Source organism: Prionailurus viverrinus, chromosome C1, assembly GCF_022837055.1.
Source record: "Prionailurus viverrinus isolate Anna chromosome C1, UM_Priviv_1.0, whole genome shotgun sequence".
Taxonomy (NCBI): Eukaryota; Metazoa; Chordata; class Mammalia; order Carnivora; family Felidae; genus Prionailurus; species Prionailurus viverrinus.
The window spans coordinates 212574102-212594993 of record NC_062568.1 but is presented as its reverse complement, the minus strand read 5'-3'; the positions used below and the strand labels follow the sequence as shown (position 1 = coordinate 212594993).

Sequence of the window (20892 nt, the reverse complement as noted above, 5' to 3'; positions counted from 1 at the left end):
TGGGCCTCCCGGAACGAGGTGAGCTGCTTTTCGGTTTCAGGGAGTTTCCGGAACAATTCCCATTAGACAACTTCACGGGGCCTTGCAACTCTGGCACCAGCCACCCGGACGGGCATACGGCCAGGCCCTCCCGCGGGCGGCGGCTTCCGTTGCTACTTGCGTTTACTGCAGTTGTGGGTTTGTGCGAGTGTATATTTCCACCAGCATCAATCCTGGCGTTTCGTATCTTCCCTCAAAACTTACCCACTTTTTAAAAATTCTGTTACTTAGGGGCGCCTGGGTGGCTCGGTCGGTTAAGCGTCCGACTCCGGCTCAGGTCATGATCTCGCGGTCCGTGAGTTCGAGCCCCGCGTCGGGCTCTGTGCTGACGGCTCAGAGCCTGGAGCCTGTTTCGGATTCTGTGTCTCCCTTTCTCTCTGCCCCTCCCCCGTTCATGCTCTGTGTCTCTCTCTGTCTCAAAAAAATAAATAAACGTTAAAAAAATTTTGTTTTAATTCTGTTACTTATACGTAATCGTTCTTAACATCATTTTTAGGTCTTCCTCTCTGTTGCGTCTGTAAGTTAGTCCTTCCTCCTGTATCTTCTCTTTGCGTTTAAAAATACTATGAGGGGCGCCTGGGTGGCGCAGTCGGTTGAGAGTCCGACTTCAGCCAGCTCACGATCTCGCGGTCCGTGAGTTCGAGCCCCGCGTCGGGCTCTGTGCTGACAGCTCAGAGCCTGGAGCCCGTTTCGGATTCTGTGTCTCCCTCTCTCTCTCTGCCCCTCCCCCGTTCATGCTCTGTCTCTCTCTGTCCCAAAAATAAATAAAAACGTTGAAAAAAAAATTAAAAAAAAATACTATCAAAGGGCACCTGGGTGGCTCAGCCGGTTGAGCGTCCGACTTCGGCTCAGATCATGATCTCACAGTTTGTGGGCTTGAGCCCCGCGTCGGGCTGTGTGCTGACAGCTCGGAGCCTGGAGCCTGCTTCGGATTCTGGGTCTCCCTCTCTCTCTGCCCCTCCCCCGCTCACGCTCTCTCTCTCTCTCTCTCTCTCTCAAAAATAAATAAAACATTAAAAAAAATTTTTTTAGTATCATCAGCCTTGCTAGTTTTTTTCTTCCTTATTCATCTTCAATGGAATTTTAGGCTTAAGTGCCCCATCATTCTCCACTTGCTGAATGTAAAGTTTATATACACGAATATAAATTCTGTACATAAGAATATAAATATATGAACGTAAGTTTACATGTATACCACGCATGTTAAAGTTTATTAAAATTTTATCATTGCTTGTGTCCTGCTTGCTTAACGTGGTTTTTTTTTAAGGAACACGTTAAAATCACCCACCGTCGTTTATTTCTGCCTGTTATAGTGTCACTTTTACGGATTCCAGAGCCTCTACTGTCTCGTGCATTTATCTGTACACGTATTTATAGAGTCACTGACGATGCTTTCTGCCCAGAAACGTTAAAACTCCTACCCCGGCTTTCTTCTGATTTATTTCGTAAGCTTATGTTTTTGTCCTTCGAGGCAGGTCTTTGACAAAGTACCACGGAATGAGGTCTGACGCAACCCACGGATCAGTGTTTTGATGTCCTTTGTAACCACTTGCAAGGCTTTGCTAATCTACTTTCTCACTCTGCTTTATTATTCCTCCTTCTCCACTTTCCACCCGAGATGACATTCCCTCCGGGCAGGAAGTGACCTAGCCTGTTAGCACATGTCTGCACTCAGTTGTGCTCACCTGCCGCTGCATGGGGCTTGCTGATGTCCCTCCCCACCCCTGCCACACACACTCTCGGGGTCTCTGCTGCCGGCTCAGGGGAATACCTGATTCTGTTACCAGGTCATGCGGGAACCGTGGGGACATCTCACTGCACCTTCCTAGGCTTTCTCTCCTTGCCGGTGAGCGTCCTCTGAGTGCATCTTGAGATCAGGCTTTCGAGGGCTCACCCAGTGGGGACTTGGGAGACCCAAGAAGAACCCTGACTTTGTTTTCCAGACGCTTGAACAGTAACATCAATCTCGAGCGTCATCCGTGCTTTGAAAACAGCACCACGGTCCTCAATTCCCGAGTTTCTGCCGTCAAGTCTGACGTCACCAGGACTTCCCTTCTTTTCTGGGCGTCTTAGAGTCTCTCTTTGCCGGTGATTTTCTTAAAATTCTTGGGATCCTGGCTCTTTTACTTTTGTGTTATGCGTGGAGCGCTTCTGGTCTGAGACGGTTCACCTTCTGGCCGGACTTCTGTTTTTGCTTCCGTCATTTTTTTCCCTCCTTGTTCCAGAACTTCAATTAGAAGGATGTTCACAACCCCCCTTGTTTCTGCTAACCGTCCTCTCCGGTCCCCTGTCCCCGTCCCCTGTCCCCTCTAGGAGCCTCCCTGCCGCCTCCAGGCACCGCCCACCCTGCACAGCTCCACCCCCAGCCTTCACGACCGACCGGTCCTCCTGTGACCGCAGCTTCCTGTATCACGTCACCAATCTGTCCCCCCTTGTCCCTCCTGGGACTTTAAGACCTTAACACAGGGGCCCGTCCCTTTGACCTCCTCTGCCACGGGTTGTTCACTAGGTGTCTGCCTAAGGGGACAGGGTGGGTCGCTTCGCTCCATGAGACGCTTTGCCCTGAGGGGATCAGCTAGCTAGGCTGGTGTCGAAGGGAAGGGCAGAGGGACTACAGCCCCGACCCTAAGTGTCCGGCCTGACCATCTGGGTGCAGCCCACTCTACTGGATGTTCTTCACCCCTCCACCGTTTCCGCTCTGAAGACAGGAGGGGTGGGGTGCCCAGCCTGCCCCCCCACCCTGCCACAGCACCCCTGCCTTCGGGCCAGCCTCCTCCCCGAGGGGCCCACGCACAGACCAGCCCCCTCGTGCCCCTCCAGGGCACCGGGAACCAGGACAAACTCCAACCCTCATGTGCCAGCCACACCCTAGGGGAGCGGGGGGGGGGGGGGGGGGGCGGGGCCAGACGGGGCCTCCCCGGTCAGGAGGGGATCCCCGTCCAAACACACTCATTGGGCGCACCCGGGAGGCCACCACAGTGAGCCCGAAGCAGGGAGCACACAGGTCACAAGGAAGCGACTGCTTCTTCCTTAAATTACTGGGTTTCACATGTACCAGAGTCCCCCACCCAGAGGCCCCTCAGAGCCCCAAGGTCCCGCGTCAGGGTTTCGTGGCGCAGGGGACGGGCAGCCTTCGGTGCCCAGGGTGCGGCGGGCGTGTCCAGCTGCCCATAAATACTTTTACATAAATACAGTGGGCTGCGGCTCCAGGCGAACAGACGGGGCCACAGCGGTCCCAGGGCCTAGCACCAGAAGCACCAGCTCGGGGGGCAGGGGTCCCCTGCCGCACCTGCGCCCACACCTCAGTCCCCACCCGGGGAGGCGGGCTTGCTCAGCACACACAGCCAGTAGGGCGGGTCCACTCGTCCGGGCTCCTTGCGGCTGGGCCGGCCAGGGCCTCCCTCCCCGTGCCAGCCGATCCTCGCAGAGCGAGGGGCTGCGTGGCTGCACACGGCCCTCGGGGACGAGGCTGCGGCTGGAGTCCTGGCCTACGGGCGCCCTCCTCAGTTGTCGCCAGAGCACCCGGGAGACGGGCCTGCTTGACTGCTGCCTCTGCGCTAGTGTTTCTGTGCCCTGCTGCTGAGCCCAGGTGCTGGTCCGTCAGAGGCCGGTTGCAAGGCCGCTGTAGGGACAGGGGAAGGGAGGGTCAGCCCCGGGGCACGGGGAAACTCTCGACCCGGCCAGTTCTGGGCTCCCACTTCAGGTGTCCCCTCCTGCCCCTCCAGCTCCAGGCCGATGAAGGGGAGACAGCCCAGCCCTTCCCCCCCAGCTTCTGCACCGCCCCGTGTCTGAGGTCCAGATTCTGGCCTGCCCGCCACCCTGTGGGGCCTGGGTTATAAGTAATTACATGCACAATCCTCATCCCTCCTCTGGCCTCAGTCTCCTGGTAACAGACCAGTGACACCAGCAAATGCCTCTCTGCCACCTAGGCCTGTAGGGCCCTCCCTCTGCAAATGAAAGCCCCCAGTGCCCCCAGGCCAGTATCACGGAGGGCCGGGAAGAGGGACTTTGAGGCTGGATGGAGAGGGGTTTTACTAGAAGCTAGCCGCTCCACTCCAGGAAAGTGAGCAGGGCCCAGAACTGCAAGGCAGGGAGGCCTCGCCTCTCCTCCTTTCCACCGGGCTCAGGGGTGACACAGGTCCCAGACCCTTGCCACCTGTCCAGGCTGCTAGGACCGCCTAGCAGCGCCTGCGGCGCAATCCCACAGCCGACCACCAGGTGCCGCCGTGGGTGGCGCTGCGTCCCGAGCCGCAGCCCTGCAAGCCCCGCCTCCGCCGCCCCGCCCCCACCCCACCTCCCGTGAGACCCCGCCCCCGGGACTCCCAACACTCCCGGGCCCAGGGCCGCCTCAGAGAGGCTGGAAGGCACGCTTGCACAACATCCGGCCCGCATTTGGGGTTCCCAGCCGAGGACCTGTCTGGAATCCCCACCCAGCCTGGCTCCTGGCTTCACCTGTGTGCACAGCCCGTCCGCGCGGGCCCCAGACGGGCCCCAGGCACGACCTTCTCGGCACACACAGCCCTTCCCCTCAGCAGGCTGGGTCTGGGCAAGCTGACCCCGGAACCCCAGGGGCACCGCAGAGCTCTGCCTGCAGAGGCACGTCCCCCCAGGGGGCTGAGGGGCCAAGGTGCAGTTCCTGCACCCTCCCTCACTGCCTGGGGGTGCAGGCAGGCACCGACGTGCACAGGGGCACGGGCACGCACCAGCGTGCACACACAGGGGTTAGCATATACATTGTAGCACACGCGCACACACACACACACACACACACACACACACACGGGCGCACCATCACGCTCTGGTTCACACACGCAGGGCAAGGAGGGGAGGGGTGGAGGGCCAGGTCAGCGGATGCATTCAGCCCTGCCCCAGGGGTTGAGCCCACCCTTGCCGTCTAGGGCCACCGTGGGCGGCTGGCGCGGCAGAACCCGGCCCCACGGTCCACACCTCGCCCATCAGCAGCCATACGGACAACAGGGGTACCCAGCTGGGATGGTGATGTCCTCGCAGGGGCGCCGTGTGTGGGGAGGAGGGATGGGGCCCGCGCCAGGGGTGGGGCGGACGCCGGGGGTGGGGCTGAGAAGCATGTCGCCCTCCCTCCACCCCCTCGGGAGCCTGGCTCACCTTGCTGGCAGGTGGGCCCAGTGTAGCCATCCACGCAGTGGCACTGCCCATTGACGGGGTCACAACCGGCCCCAGCTCCGCAGCTACAGCGCAAGGCACAGCCTGGCCCAAAGAAGCCCGGTCTGCAGTCTGCAGGCAGCACGAAGTAGGAGAGACAGGCCTGAGGGTCCGTCCACCTGCCCTGCCCAGGGGACCCAGGCCCTCTGTGCAGGAGCGTGAGGGAGCGGAGGCCCCAGGCCTTGCTTTTCCCGCCCCACGTGAGCTCCCACACCAGAAAGCACCAGGTACCGGGTACCTGCCCAGCGTCACCACCCCGCTCCCCGCTCGGCCCTGGGGCTGGCAGAGGGGGCCTGGCGGTCAGGGACGCTCCTCCCCGGGTCAAGCTGAGCGCGCAACTGTGAGCTCGTGTGTGCGGCCCCTCCTCCGTCCGGGCAGGCTGGTGGATCAGGCAGGTCTCCACCCCGCCCAACCGGGCCTCTGTTCTGGCCAGAGAGCAGAGTGTGGGGCCTTGACGACCCTGAGCAGGAGCCTCATGCTGGGTGCCCCCTCCAGCAGCTGCCCCCCACAGAGGGGGGAGATGTGCCCAGGGCAGAGCACAGCTGAGGCTCCACCTGCACCAGCAGCACTCGCCAAAGGCAGAGACCCACACCTGTGCCCCGCCAAGCGGGACCCCAGACTTACCACGGTCACAGGTGGCCCCTGTGCGCCCTGGGGGGCAAAGGCACTGGCCGGTGACGGGGTCGCAGGGTGCCCCGGCCTCGCAGTCACAGTGCTGGCGGCAGCCCTCTCCAAATGAGCCTGCTTCACACCCTGCTGGGAGGCAGCGGGCTCGGTGTCCCCTCCGGTCCCCGCGCCAGACTGGACAGGGCCAGGGTCGCACGCAGGAGCGCAGAGCACTCACCCCTCTCGCAGAGCTGGCCGTGGAAGCCGGCGGGGCAGAGACACTGGCCGCTGACGGGGTGGCAGGAGGCTCCGTGCTGACACTCACATGCCACCTGGCAGCCAGCCCCGTGGAAGCCAGGGGGACAGGCTGAAGGGGACCCGCGTTAGAGTCCCCACCTCAGTTGGCCCAGAGTGAGCAAAGGGCTTGGTTCCAAGGCTCGCGTCCCCCCTTCCCCCTCCCAGGCCTGGGGAGCTCCCCCATCACGGCTGGGGCTCGGGTGGGAGGTCCGCCGGCTCGCTCGTGACCTCTGGCCTCGGACTCCCACGGTGAGCGGGGCCAGGCCCCAAGCCATCCGCCCCGCCGGGAGGGACGGGGACGGCGGCCATTGCCACGGAAGCCCAGGTGGGCCCTGACGTGGCAGGGGCGGATGCCGGGCAGGGGTCCCCTCCCCAGGACTCACGGTGCTGGCAGGCCTGGCCGTAGAAGCCGGGGCCGCAGCGGCAGGCGCCCGTGGCGGGCTCACAGGTGCCGTTGTTCTGGCACGAGCACTCCAGGCGGCAGGCGGCACCGTAGCGACCGGGAGGGCAGGCTGCGGAGAGAGCGGGGTCGTGAGGGGCGGCCCCCCCACGCCAGCCTGATTCCAGCGGCCTCGGGAGCCTGGCCCAGACCCGCGGCGGCCCCGAGCCCCACGCTCTCCAGGGGGCCCAGAGCCCCCCCCCCCCCCCCATCGAGGCCCTGGCCCTCCGGCCGCCCGGGAGCTCACCCAGCTCACACCGCGGCCCCGTCCAGCCTAGGCCGCAGGAGCAACTGCCGTTGGTGGCGTGGCACAGGCCCCCGTTTCTGCAGGAGCACGTGTGCTCGCAGCTTATGCCAAACCGGTTCCGAGGACAGCCTGGAGGCAGAAGTCAGGCGCTGCTCACAGCTCTGGCGGGGCTGGACACGCTCTGGGGACACGTCCCCACCACGTCAGACCTTCCTTCAACAGACGCCTTCTGGGGCCTGCTGGTGCCGGTCTCCACCCCCAGGGACACGAGCGCCAGGGAGTGACACGAGCCGTGTCCTGCTCATTCATCCGTTCTCTCAGTTAGCAAATGCCAGGGCCGGCTGGGCGCCAGGGACGATCAGGACGAAAGGGGCCAGCGGCCTCCAGGGCAGGGGAGTGCCCGCCCAGCTGTCAAGAGGTGGTCAGGGAAGCCTTCCTGGAGGCGGCGGCCCTCCATACAGGCACACCCTCTGGGCTGAGAAGGAGGCCGGGCTGCCATGCCCTCCGGTGGCCTCTGATTGTAATACGACTGACTGTGGCTGCCGTACTCCCCTGGAGGCGAAGACACAGCCTAGCTACAGCCGGGCCATAAGGCTTATGACTCCTTACTGCCGCTGGTTAAGAATGGGGGTTTGGGGGCGCCTGGGTGGCGCAGTCGGTTAAGCGTCCGACTTCAGCCAGGTCACGATCTCGCGGTCCGGGAGTTCAAGCCCCGCGTCAGGCTCTGGGCTGATGGCTCAGAGCCTGGAGCCTGTTTCCGATTCTGTGTCTCCCTCTCTCTCTGCCCCTCCCCCGTTCATGCTCTGTCTCTCTCTGTCCCAAAAATAAATAAAAAAACATTGAAAAAAAAAATTTGAAAAAAAAAAAAAAAAAAAAGAATGGGGGTTTGTCACTGACTCCTTGAGGAGGACTAAAGAAAAGCAGAGAGCTCAGATCTACCAGGGTGGGGGGGCCAGGCCAAGGGGCCGTAGCTGTGGCCGTGGGGTCCGGGTGCCATCATGGGCACAAGCCACCCCTGTTCTCCCCCATGCCTCGTGCTCCAGACGTCCCTCTACCTGGGGTCCCTGGCCTCTTGGGCCAGAAGAAAGGGCCAGCGGGACGCTATGCCAAGGGACCATGAGCCAGGAAGCTGGCTCTGTCCTCAGACGAAATAGCTGCTTGACCCCACCCCCCGCCCGGCCACCCTCTGCTGGGAGGGTCCGGGTTGGAACTTGTTCGGCCCCCACGAGCCCCTTGGGATCGCCGGAGACCATCAGCGTGAACGTACCACCCGGTTTTGGGGGCCCAGGTCTCCCCTGGGGAACCCATGGCTCCAGCCCATCGGCCCCACTCCCAAGGGCTGACACGGACAGTGGCGGGTGGAGTCCGTGCTCACCGTGCTCACAGTGGAGGCCGGTCCTCCCCGGGGGACAGGTGCAGCTGCCATTCACGGGGTCGCAGGCCGCTCCCTGCCCACACCTGCACACACGCGCACAGCCAGGACCGAAGCGGCCCTGTGGACAGGCTGCCGGGAGGAGACAGGAGGGTGGCCACCGCTGCCGGCTGCCCTTCTCTCTGCCACGTCGGCCCAGGGACGGGAAGGGGCAGGGGGAGCCCTGTGTCTGGCCCGGACGGGGCGGAGGCGACCTCCTCCCGTGCCCCCGCCCGCCCTGGCATCTCCCCTCTACCCACGGGTCTGCTGGGGGCTCACTGATGCCCCCACCCCACCCCCACCAGCCCAGCCAGGCTCCCGGATGGGCGGGAAGTCCCCACATGACTCAGAGAAAGGCACTTTTCTCAGCTGGATGCCTGGCTGGCCTCTGCACAGAGGTCCACAAGCCCCTGCTGGGCGTGGCTGGGGGGCCTGGGGTGGGGGTGGGGGGGAGAGTGGGGACAGGTGAAGGGGACAGAGTTGACCGGCAGGGACACGGGGGTCACACTGACACCCCCCACCTTAGCCCAGCCTGGGGCCAGCAGGAGAATCGGGGGCGGGGGGGGGGGGGCAGATGGTCAGGGGCCCTGCCCACTGAGGCACAGAGGGCAGCCACCCCCTCCCTCAGCCAGCCACCCAGCCCTCGCCCCAACCACTCACCCAGGCTGCAGTCGGCCCCAAGGAACCCAGCAGGGCAGAGGCAGGCGCCGGTGGCCGCATCACAGGAGCCCCCGTGGAGACACCCGCACGGCTGCTCACAGCCGGGTCCAAACCGCCCAGGGGGGCACCCTGCGAGGACAGGGGCCGTTGCCAGGGGCCAGGAGCTGGGCCGGGCCCGCGGCAGTGCGCAGCCCTCCCAAGGACGGCCCGGCGGGCGGCCCGGCGCACTCACGCTGCCGGCAGCCGGAGCCATGGTAGCCAGCGGCACACGTGCAGGTCCCCAGGGCGGGGTGGCAGGTCTGGTTCTCGCTGGGACAACGGCACTTCTGCCCACAGCGCTCCCCAAAGGTGCCTGGCGGGCAGGCTGGGGCGCAGGCGGAGGTCGGTCCCGGCCCGGCTCGGGAGCCTCCTCCGTCCGCCCCAGAGCCGCCCCCCTGCAGAGCCCCCCCCCCCGCACCGTGGGGGTGCCGCTCCAGGGGGACGCACAGCCCTGTGCCCGCCCGGGCGGGGTCACCTACCCTGCTCACAGCTGGGCCCCGTGAGGCCCGCTGGACAGCGACACTCCCCGGTGACGTGGTGGCAGGCGGCGCCCGGCGGGCACTGGCAGCGCTGGCCACAGTCCTTTCCAAACCGGCCACGCGGGCAGGCTGCGGGAAGCCATGTGCTGGGGTGGCAGGGAGCCCCGGGGCCGGCGCGGGCCCACCCCCACCCGAGCAGCGGGGCCCCCGGGTGCGGCGGCGCCGAGGGGCTCACCGTTCTCACACTGCGAGCCCCTCCATCCCGGGGGGCAGAGGCAGGCCCCCGTGACGTGGTGACAGGTGGCTCCCCGCCGGCAGGCACAGCGCTCCTCGCAGTGAGCCCCAAACGTGCCTTCGGCACAGGCTGCAGGCAGAGGGCTGGGTCGGGCTCCGGGGGTTCAAGCGGGGCCCCCCCAGCCCTCCCACAGGAGACCCCTGGGAGCTCAGACAGCCGCCCCTGCCCCCACCTGCCAAGTAACCCCTCACCGGGCCCTCCACCCTGCAGGGAGGCTGAGGCCAGCCCCGATGGGCCCAGAGGGACCCCCGGACTTCCCCCAACTGGTCCCCAATCTGGCCCACTCACGGCTCTGACACTCGTCCCCGGTCCAGCCGGCTGGGCAGAGGCAGCGGCCTGAGTACCGGTCACAGAGGCCACCGTTGAGGCACCTGCAGCTGTGTTGGCAACCGGCCCCGAAGCGTCCCGGGAGACATTCTGCAGGGTACAGTGCTCCGGGAGTGCCCTGTGCCCCCCGCGCCCAGGAGACCCCCACCCCGCCCAGGGCTTTGCACCCCACGTCGAGGAGAGGTGCCTGGGGCTGGTCACACTACGGGTCTGGGCCACAGCCCCCAGCAGCAGGAAGCCGCCTCTGCCCACGGACGTCGGGCGGGGGGGGGGTGGGGGGGGGGCGTGCCAGGACACTCGGGGCACCCACCCCGGACCCCGGGTCCCTCCTCCTCCTCTACCGCCTGACCCGTGCTCACCCTCCTCACAGGCTGGGCCACCCCAGCCCTCTGGGCACGTGCAGTGGCCTGAGACAGGGTCACAGGTGCCCCCGTGCTGGCAAAGGCAGGAATGTTGACAGTTCTCGCCGTAGAGGCCTGAGGGGCAGGCTGGGGGGGGGGGGGGGCGGACAGCACCCCACCAGTCAGCCCAGCAGGGCCAACGCCTCTCCCCTGTCGAGGGCTGGCCCTGGTGGTTCTGTGCTTTCCAGCCACCCCAAAACCCAACACCAGGCTCTGTGGGGAGGACCTCCCCCAGGGCTGCATGTAAGATAACCTGCCCCAGGCCACCCCGGGCCCCCAACCCACCTCGGGGGGGCTTGGCACCCTCCTGCTGCCCCCAGGTGCTGCGGGCCCCGTGGGGGTGTGACAGGCCCTGGTCCTCCCTGCCCGTCGCTCCCGGTGAAACCCGCGTCACCGGCATCCCATGCCCACGTGACCCTGCACGGCTCATCGAAGGGCTGACACAATCCTTGGTTCCAGACTCCCCAGGGTGGGACTGTTTGCTCCTAAAGGACCCCTCCTCGGGAGGGCTTACCCTCCAGGCACGTGGGGCCCATCCAGCCAGGGCCACAGCGGCACTGTCCATGGACAGGGTCACAGGAGGCCCCGTTGAAGCAGGTGCAGGCTTGGCTGCAGTTGTGTCCGTAGGAGTGGGCTGGGCAGGCTGCAGGACAGGGGACAGTCAGGGGTCTGGGGAGCGGCCCTGGCTGGGGCTGCAGCAGATCCGGGGCAGCTGGGCAGGGTGGCCACAGAGACCAACATGCTGGCCCTTGTGGGCAAAGGCAGCGTTTCCCAGGTGGCCACCAGGCAGCGTCGAACACCCAGGAAGAGGCCCTAGACGCGAGTCTCGCTCAGTGGACCCGGCCCCCCTCCCGTAGCCCCCGGGGCCGCCTGGGCCTCTCGTACCCTGGGCACAGCGGGGGCCCCGGCGGCCAGCTGGGCAGAGGCAGGAGCCGCTCACAGAATCGCAGGAGGCTCCGGCGACACAGTCACAGACGCCACGGCAATCCAGTCCAAAGAAGCCCGCCGGGCAGGCTGCGGAGAGCGGGCGGTGATGGGAGACAGCCAGGAAACGGGGCCCACCGCCAGCCCCGGCCCACGGCCCAGCTCACCACGTTCACAGAAGGTTCCCCTCCAGCCGGCCGGGCAGGTGCAAGCCCCGCTGACGTGGTCACAAGCTGCCCCGTGCTCACACTGGCACCGCCGCCCGCAGCCCGGCCCGAAGTAGCCCTGGGGACACCCTGAGCCGTGCAGCCCCCGCCCAGCGTCAGCCGGAGGTGGGGAGACACTGACAGACACCTGCCTGTGCCTCTGCCACCCGAGCTGGGGGACGGGACCACGGGGCAGTCCCCCAGGGGCTCATCTACCTGCCTCCACCCCCTCCCTGCCCAGCCAGCTAAGGACTGAGCCCCCAGGAGAGGAGCCCCAGGCATGACTTTGGACCCCCTGGGCCCAGCTGTAGGGGGGCACACGCAGAAGGTCGTGGCCCTTGGTGCCCCCCTCCTCCGGGTGCCCCGTGGGGTGCAACAGACCCCACCTCTCCCTGTCTGCTGCTCCAAGTGTGCCTGTATCTCAGGCCCAGGTATATGGGGGCTGCCTGGGCCCAGCAGGGCAGGGGGAGCTGGGGGGCAGGGGGAGCTGGGGGGCAGGGGGAGCTGGGGGAGGGGACCCCTGCCTGTCCCAGGACTAGGGCCCCCAGCACGTGGGTGCATGCACGCACATGCGTGGGAGCACGGCTGTGGGCGGGCCAGGACTCACGCTGCTCGCACCGCGGGCCCGCGTAGCCGGCCTCACACGCACACAGGCCGCTGACCGCATCGCAACTCCCGTGGCCGACACTGCAGCTGCAGGTGTGGCTGCAGTTGGGTCCCCAGTGGCCGCTGTCGCAGGCTGCAACACAACCCAGGTCAGCCCGCACAGGCCCGGCAGAACCCGCGAGCATCCCGTCTCCTCCTCGCCCCCCCCAACCCCCGGCCCCGGGCCCCGGGCCCACACACCTCTCTGGCAGCTGAGGCCGGTCCACCCGGGGGCACAGCTGCAACGTCCGGTCACCGGGTGGCAGTGCCCGTCATTGGCACAGGAGCACCTCATCTGGCAGCCGGGCCCAAACCAGCCCGCCGGGCACGCTGCAGGACGAGGAAGCGTGAGCGGTGGATGGGGCCGCCCGGGCTAGGGTCTGAAGTCGGGGGTGACATGGGACTCACCGTCCTGGCAGCGGCTGCCCGTGTAGCCGGGGCGGCACAGGCAGGCTCCGGTCGCGGGCTCGCAGACGGCACCGTGCTCACACGCGGGGCAGATCTCCTGGCAGCCCGGCCCCCAGCGGCCTTCGGGACAATCTACCCCCCCCCCCACCACAGCCAGTCAGTCTCCCCGGGGGGCCTTGCTGGCCCGGGGGAGCACGGTACCGACCCTGTGTCCCAGCCTAGCGGTGGCACCAACTGAGCCGGCCCAGGGGAGGGAGAGGAACGGGTCATGGGAGCCCCCGGCCCCTCCTTGGGCTGCGGGCTGCAGAGGACCACCCCCAAAGAGGAGCCCCTGCCCCAGGACAGCTCAACAGGCAAAATGGGGAGTGCATCAGAGAGGCTGGGAGACCCCCATAAGCCGGCAGCCCAGAGGGCACAGCACCGCCCGCAGGGAGGGCAGGCGGCTCGGCTGGCCGGTCCGTCGCCGTGGCTGACGGGCTCCTGGTGCACGTAGGTCAGCTCGGTCCCCACCCCCAGACCCAAGCGTGATTCTGCGTGGGGTCTCAGCTGCTGAGGATGGGGCCGGGGTCTGCAGGCCTCCGGGGCGGGGGCCAGGGCTGGGGGTCCCCAAATGCAGTTGGGGCTGGGGTCCCCAAACACGGTCCGGGCTGGGACCACCCAGCCTTGTGCAGCGCAGGGGGGAGGGGATCTCAGAACACTGCTACCACTCACCTGCCCCACAGTCGTCCCCAGTCCTCCCCGGAAGGCACTGGCATTGCCCCGTGACCCGGTCGCAGGGTGCCCCCCCACAGGAGCAGGAGCCCGAGCAGTTCACACCGAACGTCCCCTCCGGGCACTCTGCAGGAAGGAACAGGTAGGTGGGGCCTCGGCAACCCCCTACCCCAGTGGGGCTGCTGGGCACAGCCAGAGTCCCCTGGGTGACCATGGTGGTCATAGGAACAGGCAGGGCACAGAGCACGCCGGCAGGGAGGAGCCTGCTTGGGCTGACCGCGCACGGGGTAGGTGGGGGCAGGGGGCGCAGGGAGGACTCTGCAGGCCCCCAAGCACACTGAAGCTGGAGGCAGTTCTGCCCTCCTTCCTCCCCCCTCCCCACCCGCCAGGAAGCCCAGGACAGGCGTGGCCCGTCTCAGATCCTCAAAAGAGTAAGGGCTGGGGTGAGGCGGGGGTCTACACACACCACTTTACCCCCCGCTGTGGCCCTCTCCCGGCAGGATGGGGGCTACCGTGGTAGCCAGACACATTAGGAGGGTGGGGGGGGGGGCCTCCCAGAGTCCTGAGGCCCCCTCCTCCTCTGCCCAGCAGATGGGCAGCAAGACCCTGGGGGAAGAGCCAAGACCAGGGAGAGAGAGCCTGCTGAGGGGCGAAGACGCCGGGCTTTGCGGGTGCAGGTGCTGGGAGCCTCTGCACCCTCCCCAAGAGAACACGCAGAGCCCAGGGCACCCTAAGCCTCCAACCAGCCTGGGCACGGCCTCCCCCACACCGCACAGTAACCCTGGGCCCCCCTGCAGCTCTGCCCCTTGCCGCAGGAAAGCTCTGGCAGGCCCAGGAAGGAGGGCGCAGCCCTTGGAGGGGACGGGCCGTGGGGCCGAGCTCCACGCCCGAGGAATCAAAAAGCGCCCTTGGGGGAGTGGAGAGCAAGCACCCTGCCCTGGGGCAGAGTGTCGGAGGGGTGGGTGGAGTCCCTGGAGGGGGCTCTGGGACTGAGGACACATCTGCGGACCCTTGTCCTGAGGGCCCGTCCTGGGCGGGGCGCGCACCCGCCTCCCCCCGCCCCCGGGGCAAGGGCACCTGAGCAGGACAGGAGGCGCACACGGGCAGCCGGGCAGTGGGGACCAGGGGACGGAGGCCAGTGACGGCACCAGCTGAAGCTGTCCCGTGGGGCCTCAGGGGGCCCGGCAGACACGCATTTGGGGTGGTAAATCTCTCCAGACAGACAGGAGTGGGGAGCCCATCACTCCCAAAAAAATATGCATGGCATTTCCTGTGCTGCATCCTTAGGGCGCAAGAAACTATCAAAGAGAAAAGGGAAAGAAACAAGGAAACCCAGCAGAGAAGGGCTCCAGGTGACGGTGTCCGGAGAGACCTCCTGCCCCTCCCTGGGGCAGCTGCCCAAGTGTGTGCTGTGCTCACAAGTACTCCCGTGAGTGTCCAGTGGGGTGGGGGGAGGCAGAGAGAAGAGTCAGGGGTCCCCAAGGCAAGTCTGTGACTCGCTGAGCTCTGCAGGGGCTTGTAGGACAGGAGAGCAGATGTGTGCAGCTACTAAAGACCTCCAGACACCGCAGAGCCCCTTGGGGTGCACAGGGGGTTGGGGGTCCAGGCTGGGTTCCCAGCCCCCCACACACTCCTCCTGGACCCCTGGGACCTGAGAGCTCTGCGAGGTCATCACCTTGGCCTCTAGGACCACCCCTCTAGAGAGACCTGGCCTGGTGCACAGGGAGACACTGACTCATCTCAGGCTGGGTAGTGGCCTCCAATCCCCTCCTTGTTCCTGGGACGGGACAGGCCAAGACTAGGGGGAGCGCCAGCCAGCCAGTCCCCCCCCCCCAAAGAATGCTCACACCAGTGGACCGCTCAGGCCGGGCAGTCCCCATCCACTTGGGCCAACAGGTGCAAACAGCGCTCACACCGTGTGCTCTGGAAGGTCCCCACGTGTCCACACCCCAAGAGTAGGGCTGGGCAGCCCCAGGACCCACGCAGGGGGCTTTCTTCCTCCTCATCTGCCTGTGGCGTGTGAGCACCAGAGGGGCCTCCAGCCTCGCCCACCGCTCTGCCCATGTCCTTCACCGCGTGGCCAGGGCAGCCGTGCGGGGGGCCTTCTGTCACTCACCACGCTGCACTTCCAGCCCAATATTGTGATTCAAGTCGCCCCTGAAGGAGCAGCTGCCAGGGTCCCGCACTCAGACCCACCGTGAGGGAGCTGCCCCGGGTCCCCCAGACTCAGAACCCCCAGGACGGAGCTGTCCCAGGTCCCACACTCAGACCCACTGGGACGGAGCTGCCCTGGGTCCTGCAGGCTCAGACCCACTGGGATGGAGCTGCTCTGGGTCCCCCAGACTCAGACCCCCCAGGACGGAGCTGTCCCGGGTCCCACACTCAGACCCACCGCGAGAGAGCTGCCCCGGGTACCCCAGGCTTAAACCCACCGGGATGGAGCCCCCAGCACACTGAACACGTTCTAGCTGACCAGTGGAGGGGCAGACCCCTTCCCTGGGCCAGGCCCTGAGCACAGACTTACTCCTGCCCCAGCAGCCCTGACAGGTGCACCGGGACCAGCAGACCAGTGCCGAGTCACCCCTGCATGACCAGGGCGGGGCCACGGCAGGTGCAAGTGCCACGGGGCCAGGCTGGCGGCTTCACTCCACCTCCTGCTCCCGTCACTTCTGGGGCCCAGTGCCCGGCGCAGGCAGGTGACCCCCACCCTACCCGACCCTGGGCGCCCCTCGGGCTGGCCACTGACCTTGGTCACAGTCCTTCCCCCAGTAGCCGGCGGGACACTGCTTCCCACACTGGCCGCTGACGGGGTCACAGGCCACACCCTGAGGGCAGGCACATGCCTGCAGGCACCCCGGCCCGAAGAAGCCTGGCTCGCACTCTGCAGGGGGGCAAGGAGAGAGGGGCCTGCAGGGTCGGCCAGGCTGGGGCCCTTCCCCCCCCCCCCCACACCCCCTGCACTCACCATCCTGACACCGCTCGCCCCTGAAGCCCGCTTTGCAGGAACAGCTGCCGTCTCTCCGGTCACACGCAAGCGTGTTCCGCTGCTCGCACTGACACTCCTCCGAGCAGCCCGGCCCGAAGGCCCACGGAGGACAGGCTGCAGCCACAGAGCCCACGTGAGAGCCTGGCCACCTGCACGGGCCACCCCCTCCTGGGTCCCAGCTCTCCAGCTCCCGCTCACTGACACGTGTCCGCGGGAGCCGCGCAGGGCGGTCCTGCCCTCCTAGCCGCTGGTGTCCCAGGGGGCTGCGACCCGCTTGCCCGTTGTATAGATGAGAGACGGTCTCGGCAGAGTGTGGATGCGTGCCCGGGGTCCCACCACTTCCCAGCCGGGAGACCCTCGGACTCCCGGTTCCTCCCCTTTCAATGATCTACAGGGGAACGTGGAGAGCTCCCCGGTGAGGTCGGCTCGTCGTCACCCACCTTTGCTCCATGGCCCACCAGGGAGGGGTGGCCCCGCTGGGGACTCAGGACTCCCCCTGGCTGCCAGGGAACCCCAAAAGCCAAGGTGAGCCCGTGCCCCGTTCAGAGGGAAGCCGGTCCACCCACTAGCCCGGTTGGGGCCGGGAGGTAACGGGAGACACCCTGAAGGCCAGCGCAGTTCAGAGGACGAGGCTCTGAGCCCACAGCCCCGGGGGCGGACCCCACATCCCAGCCGGGGGGGCCTCGCCAGCCCTGCATCGTCATCTGCAGGTGGTGACGCCACACCCAAGCCTCAGCACAGGCAGCAAGGCACAGAAGGAGCCCTCGGCCATCCCCTTGGGCGCAGGCAGCCAGGGCGGGGGACTCACCCAGGTGGCAGAAACGGCCGTAGAGACCCGGGTCGCAGAGGCAGGCCCCATAGAGGCGGTGGCACCGGCCACGATTGGCACAGTGGCACTTCTTGTGGCACTGCTTGCCGTAGAAGCCCTTGGGGCAGCCTGGGGGAGGCAGGGCCTGCTGAGTGACCCCCTAGACATGCCCTCATGCCGTGGAGATGCTCCCGGGGGCCCCAGTGCCTAGCACAGGAGCTAGGAGTGGCCCGGGACACTGGGGCAGAGGGCTCTGGTGCCACCAGCAGTCAGAGGACTCTGCACCCCAGACAGGGAGGGGCCCGGGGGGCAGGCAAGGGCACCATGAGGACAGGGCAGACACAAGATGAGCCATACATATGGCCATCTGCCCTGGCTGGCCCGTCTCCCCAGCATCTGTGGCCTGGAGGATGGCCCGGGGTGCAAAGCCAAGGACATTCTTCAGCATACGCGTGGGATGCACAGAGACTCCCCCGATCTCCTATGCCCCATGCACATCTACAGCATCCTGACTTCCGTCCCTCAGTGGTCACCTAGCCTAACCTCTGGCCCTCAGGGAAGGAGGGACACACAGCCCCAACCGGCTGTCTAAATCCCCAGGATCTGCAGGTGAGAACCCCCCTTGGTTATCCAAGTGGCCTAATCCCCTGAGTGTCCTTAAAAGGGAAAGGAGAGGAAAGCTGGAGACGGGAAGACGGAGGCAGAGGCTAGAGGGATGCAGCCCCGGGCCCTGGAGCGCCCGGAGTCCAGGAAACTTATGCGGGGGCCGCAGAGCCCTCCCACCCGAGGACTGGCCTGCCAGCCTCTCCCAGGACTGGTGCACTCTCCCCACAGGACCCCAGCAGAGGCCCAGGTCTCTGGGGAACCACGCCACACCACGCCACAAGCAAAAGCAAACAATGCGAGCCGTTCACGTGCCAGGAGCCCCGTGGGTCTGTTCAGGGCCCACACACGCCCTGAAGCCTCGAATGGGGGGGGGGGCAAAGCCCCAGGGATGGCTTCCAGTGACTAAAACTAACCCCCTTACTAAGGCAGGAAGTTCACGCACTAACTACATTCTGCGGCAAAAGAGGCAGAATTTTAAAGGCCTGCAGACTTAAAGGCAAAGCGTTTTTGGAAGCTTATTTATATAGACTCTTGAATTCCTTCAAAAATGTTGATGCTTCACAGTTAGGAAGGATGTTAGCGTCGTCCCATGCAATGATGGGCCCAGGCACGTTCCCTCGTGCAAATCCCACTAAGCCACCAGGAGTCTGCTTGAATGCTTCCAGGAACGGACAGCTCACTATCTTCCAGGGGAACCCATTCTGAAAGGGCTGTTTTCCTGCCAAGTCTTCACCATCAGCTCTACTTGGGCCCCAGGCAAAGCTCGCATCCACACGGCCACCTTCCCCACTCCCCACTCCCCACTCCCCACTCCCGCGGGAGGCAGGTGGCTAAGAGAAAGCCGGGAGGCCAGCTGGGAGGCCGTGTCCCATCCCCTCCACCCCAGGAGGGCTGCACCCACCGTCCTCACAGTGGGCTCCAGAGACGCCAGGGGGGCAGCGGCAGGCCCCCGTCGCGGGGTGGCAGGTCCCCCCGTTCTGACAGCTGCAGGACGAGCTACAGTTCCTCCCAAATGTGTCTGGGGGACAAGCTGCGGGCGGTGACAGCAACGCACCAGGGTCACCGGCCGCAGAAGCACTGTGGCCCCAGGAGCCCCTCTGGAGACACCGAGGCGCCTCCCGGGGTGTGAGCCCCCCAGTTCGGAAGCACCTGTGCCCCAGGCCCGGCCACGACACACGGCAGACATCACTAATCGATCACCACACTCCCTCCCTCTAAACCCCAGTACGTGCACCTCCTGTGCGGTGCTCTCAGCAGGCAAACCCTCGGGGACAGTCACCACGGCCCTAAGACCGCCCACCCACGTGCACCTGAGAGGGGCTGGTCACCGGGTGGGGGCTGGGACAGCAGGTCTCAGAGGCACTTCCAGTACCAACTCGCTGTGCGGCCTGGGTCGTGGCTGGTCCCGCCCACCGGCGGCACCCCGTCAGACCCCCTGCCGCCTGGGCTGCCGCCCCGCTTGCCCCTGCCAGTCCCCGAGGCCCCCCGGCACCTAGAGCAGCGCCTGGCTGGACGCTGCACCTGGAGGGAACGCGGCAACGGGTAGGCCCCGGGGAACAACCCCCCTCCCCCCGCCCAGGGTGGCTGCCCGCAGGACCCCGCCCCCGAGGCCTCACTCTCATTGCAGATGAGCCCGGTCCAGCCCTCAGGGCAGTCACAGCCGTCCAGGCCCGGGAGGCAGGTGGCCCCGTTCCTGCAGTCATCACAGGTGAGACTGCAGTCCTGGCCGAAGGAGGCATCTAGGCACACTGGAGGCAGACCGGCAGAGAGAGGTCAGGGCCCACGTGGTCCGGCCAGGCTCAGCAACCCCCCCCCCCCCCCCACCACACTGTGCAAACGAGACCCCAGGGCGGGTGGCGGCTGGGCCGCCGTCCCCGACAGCAGAGCCCCCACGGCTGGGCCCGCCCGCACCGAACTTCTCCAGCAGCGTGTGCTCGCCCCGGGCCTCCACCGCTGCTGCCTCCTCCTGGGCCCCCACGTAGTCATCTTGGAAGAGGTGGGGCAGCTCGTCCTGGAGCACCGCGACGTGTGGGAGGGGCCGCACGAAGGGCAGCTGGCCATCCAGGTCCGCCTCGGGTACCTCCAGGGCTGGCGGGGGCACAAAAGCCCCTTAGCCCCTGCCATCCTCCCGTCCCGGACTCCCCCGCCCCTCAGTGCCCAGAGGCAGCTCCCACCCCCTGGGGCCCCACCTATAGCCCCTGCTGCACCCCGCCTCAGCTCGATGGCAAGGGGACGTCCCAGCTGTACTCCTGACCAGGGGCAGCAGGGGCAAAGGGGGGGGGGGGGGCAGGGGCGGTCTCTTCCCTTGGACGCCGTCCTCGGTCCCTCTCTGACCAGGGCAGGGCAGGAACTGGACCACCCCGGACCCCTGGGCAAACCCCTGCCCTGGCGGAGGCCTGTCTGACCAGCCCCTTCCCCGACACCGCTGCCCCCAGCTTGTCCCACAGCCAGAGGCAGGACTGAGGTGGGCTCTACCTGGCCAGGACGGGGGTGCATGGGGGCATAAGGGACAGGTGCCTAGAAGGCAGGGTCCCTGCGGTGACAGGCAGGGACTCACGGGCACAGCCTCGACGGTCCTCATCCAGCCGGAAGCCGGCCTCACAGGAGCACTGGAAGGAGCCGGCCAGGTTGGTGCAGTGGTGCTCACAGCCGCCGCGGCCGGACGCGCACTCGTCCACGTCTGCGGGCAAACCCGGGGCTGCTGGGCCTGTCCCGGGGGGCCTCGGGGTCGGCCCACCCCCGGCTCCGCCCACCGGACTGAGGTCAGGGGCATGCGTGACGGAGGATGACTGCGTCACAGCCGTCCCCCCACCTCCAGCGTCAGGGGGACAGCAGACGCCTGCCCGGGGGGGGGGAGGCCGGGCCAGGAGCAGGCGGGGGTGCGCAGCCCGGGAGCGAGACACGGCTGGCCGGGGGTGGGGGCGGCAGGCAGGGCAGCCAAACCTGGGTCCCCCTTGGGGGTCCCCCCGGTCCCGCCCCGGCCCCCCAGCGGCCCCCGGCTCACCCTCGCAGCCACAGCCGTCGGCGCTGAGCCGGTAGCCTGCGTAGCAGCCACACTCGTACCCGCCAGGGCTGTTGCTGCAGACCTGCTGACAGCACGGCGAGTCCGCACAGTCGTCCACGTCTGCAGGGCGCACACAGGGCCGCTGGCACCGCCTGCACGCACCCCTGCACACG

The 20892-nt window shown here is 66.5% G+C and overlaps 1 protein-coding gene across 3 annotated transcripts in view; it reads right to left on the bottom strand.

Annotated features, from left to right (window-relative positions):
* Positions 1 to 3044: 3044 nt before the first annotated feature.
* Positions 3045 to 20892, bottom strand: part of MEGF6 (multiple EGF like domains 6) — a 92146-nt gene continuing 74298 nt past the window's right edge. For 2 of the 3 annotated variants that reach the window (XM_047869961.1, XM_047869959.1), the window contains exons 10-37: positions 20720 to 20839; positions 20273 to 20395; positions 19627 to 19803; positions 19332 to 19463; positions 18617 to 18745; positions 17110 to 17238; positions 16281 to 16415; positions 16062 to 16196; positions 13316 to 13441; positions 12605 to 12736; positions 12398 to 12526; positions 12159 to 12290; positions 11513 to 11641; positions 11307 to 11435; positions 10936 to 11064; positions 10380 to 10508; positions 9982 to 10110; positions 9634 to 9762; positions 9399 to 9527; positions 9113 to 9244; positions 8881 to 9009; positions 8185 to 8313; positions 6810 to 6938; positions 6507 to 6635; positions 6065 to 6193; positions 5845 to 5976; positions 5164 to 5292; positions 3045 to 3661 (exon numbers count right to left, since the gene is read on the bottom strand). In XM_047869961.1, coding sequence (XP_047725917.1) covers positions 3597 to 3661; positions 5164 to 5292; positions 5845 to 5976; positions 6065 to 6193; positions 6507 to 6635; positions 6810 to 6938; positions 8185 to 8313; positions 8881 to 9009; positions 9113 to 9244; positions 9399 to 9527; positions 9634 to 9762; positions 9982 to 10110; positions 10380 to 10508; positions 10936 to 11064; positions 11307 to 11435; positions 11513 to 11641; positions 12159 to 12290; positions 12398 to 12526; positions 12605 to 12736; positions 13316 to 13441; positions 16062 to 16196; positions 16281 to 16415; positions 17110 to 17238; positions 18617 to 18745; positions 19332 to 19463; positions 19627 to 19803; positions 20273 to 20395; positions 20720 to 20839 — 3605 coding nt within the window. In that variant the 3' untranslated portion in view covers positions 3045 to 3596. The remainder of the gene's footprint in view (positions 3662 to 5163; positions 5293 to 5844; positions 5977 to 6064; positions 6194 to 6506; positions 6636 to 6809; positions 6939 to 8184; positions 8314 to 8880; positions 9010 to 9112; positions 9245 to 9398; positions 9528 to 9633; positions 9763 to 9981; positions 10111 to 10379; positions 10509 to 10935; positions 11065 to 11306; positions 11436 to 11512; positions 11642 to 12158; positions 12291 to 12397; positions 12527 to 12604; positions 12737 to 13315; positions 13442 to 16061; positions 16197 to 16280; positions 16416 to 17109; positions 17239 to 18616; positions 18746 to 19331; positions 19464 to 19626; positions 19804 to 20272; positions 20396 to 20719; positions 20840 to 20892) is intronic. The other variant, XM_047869960.1, reaches the window with a different exon arrangement.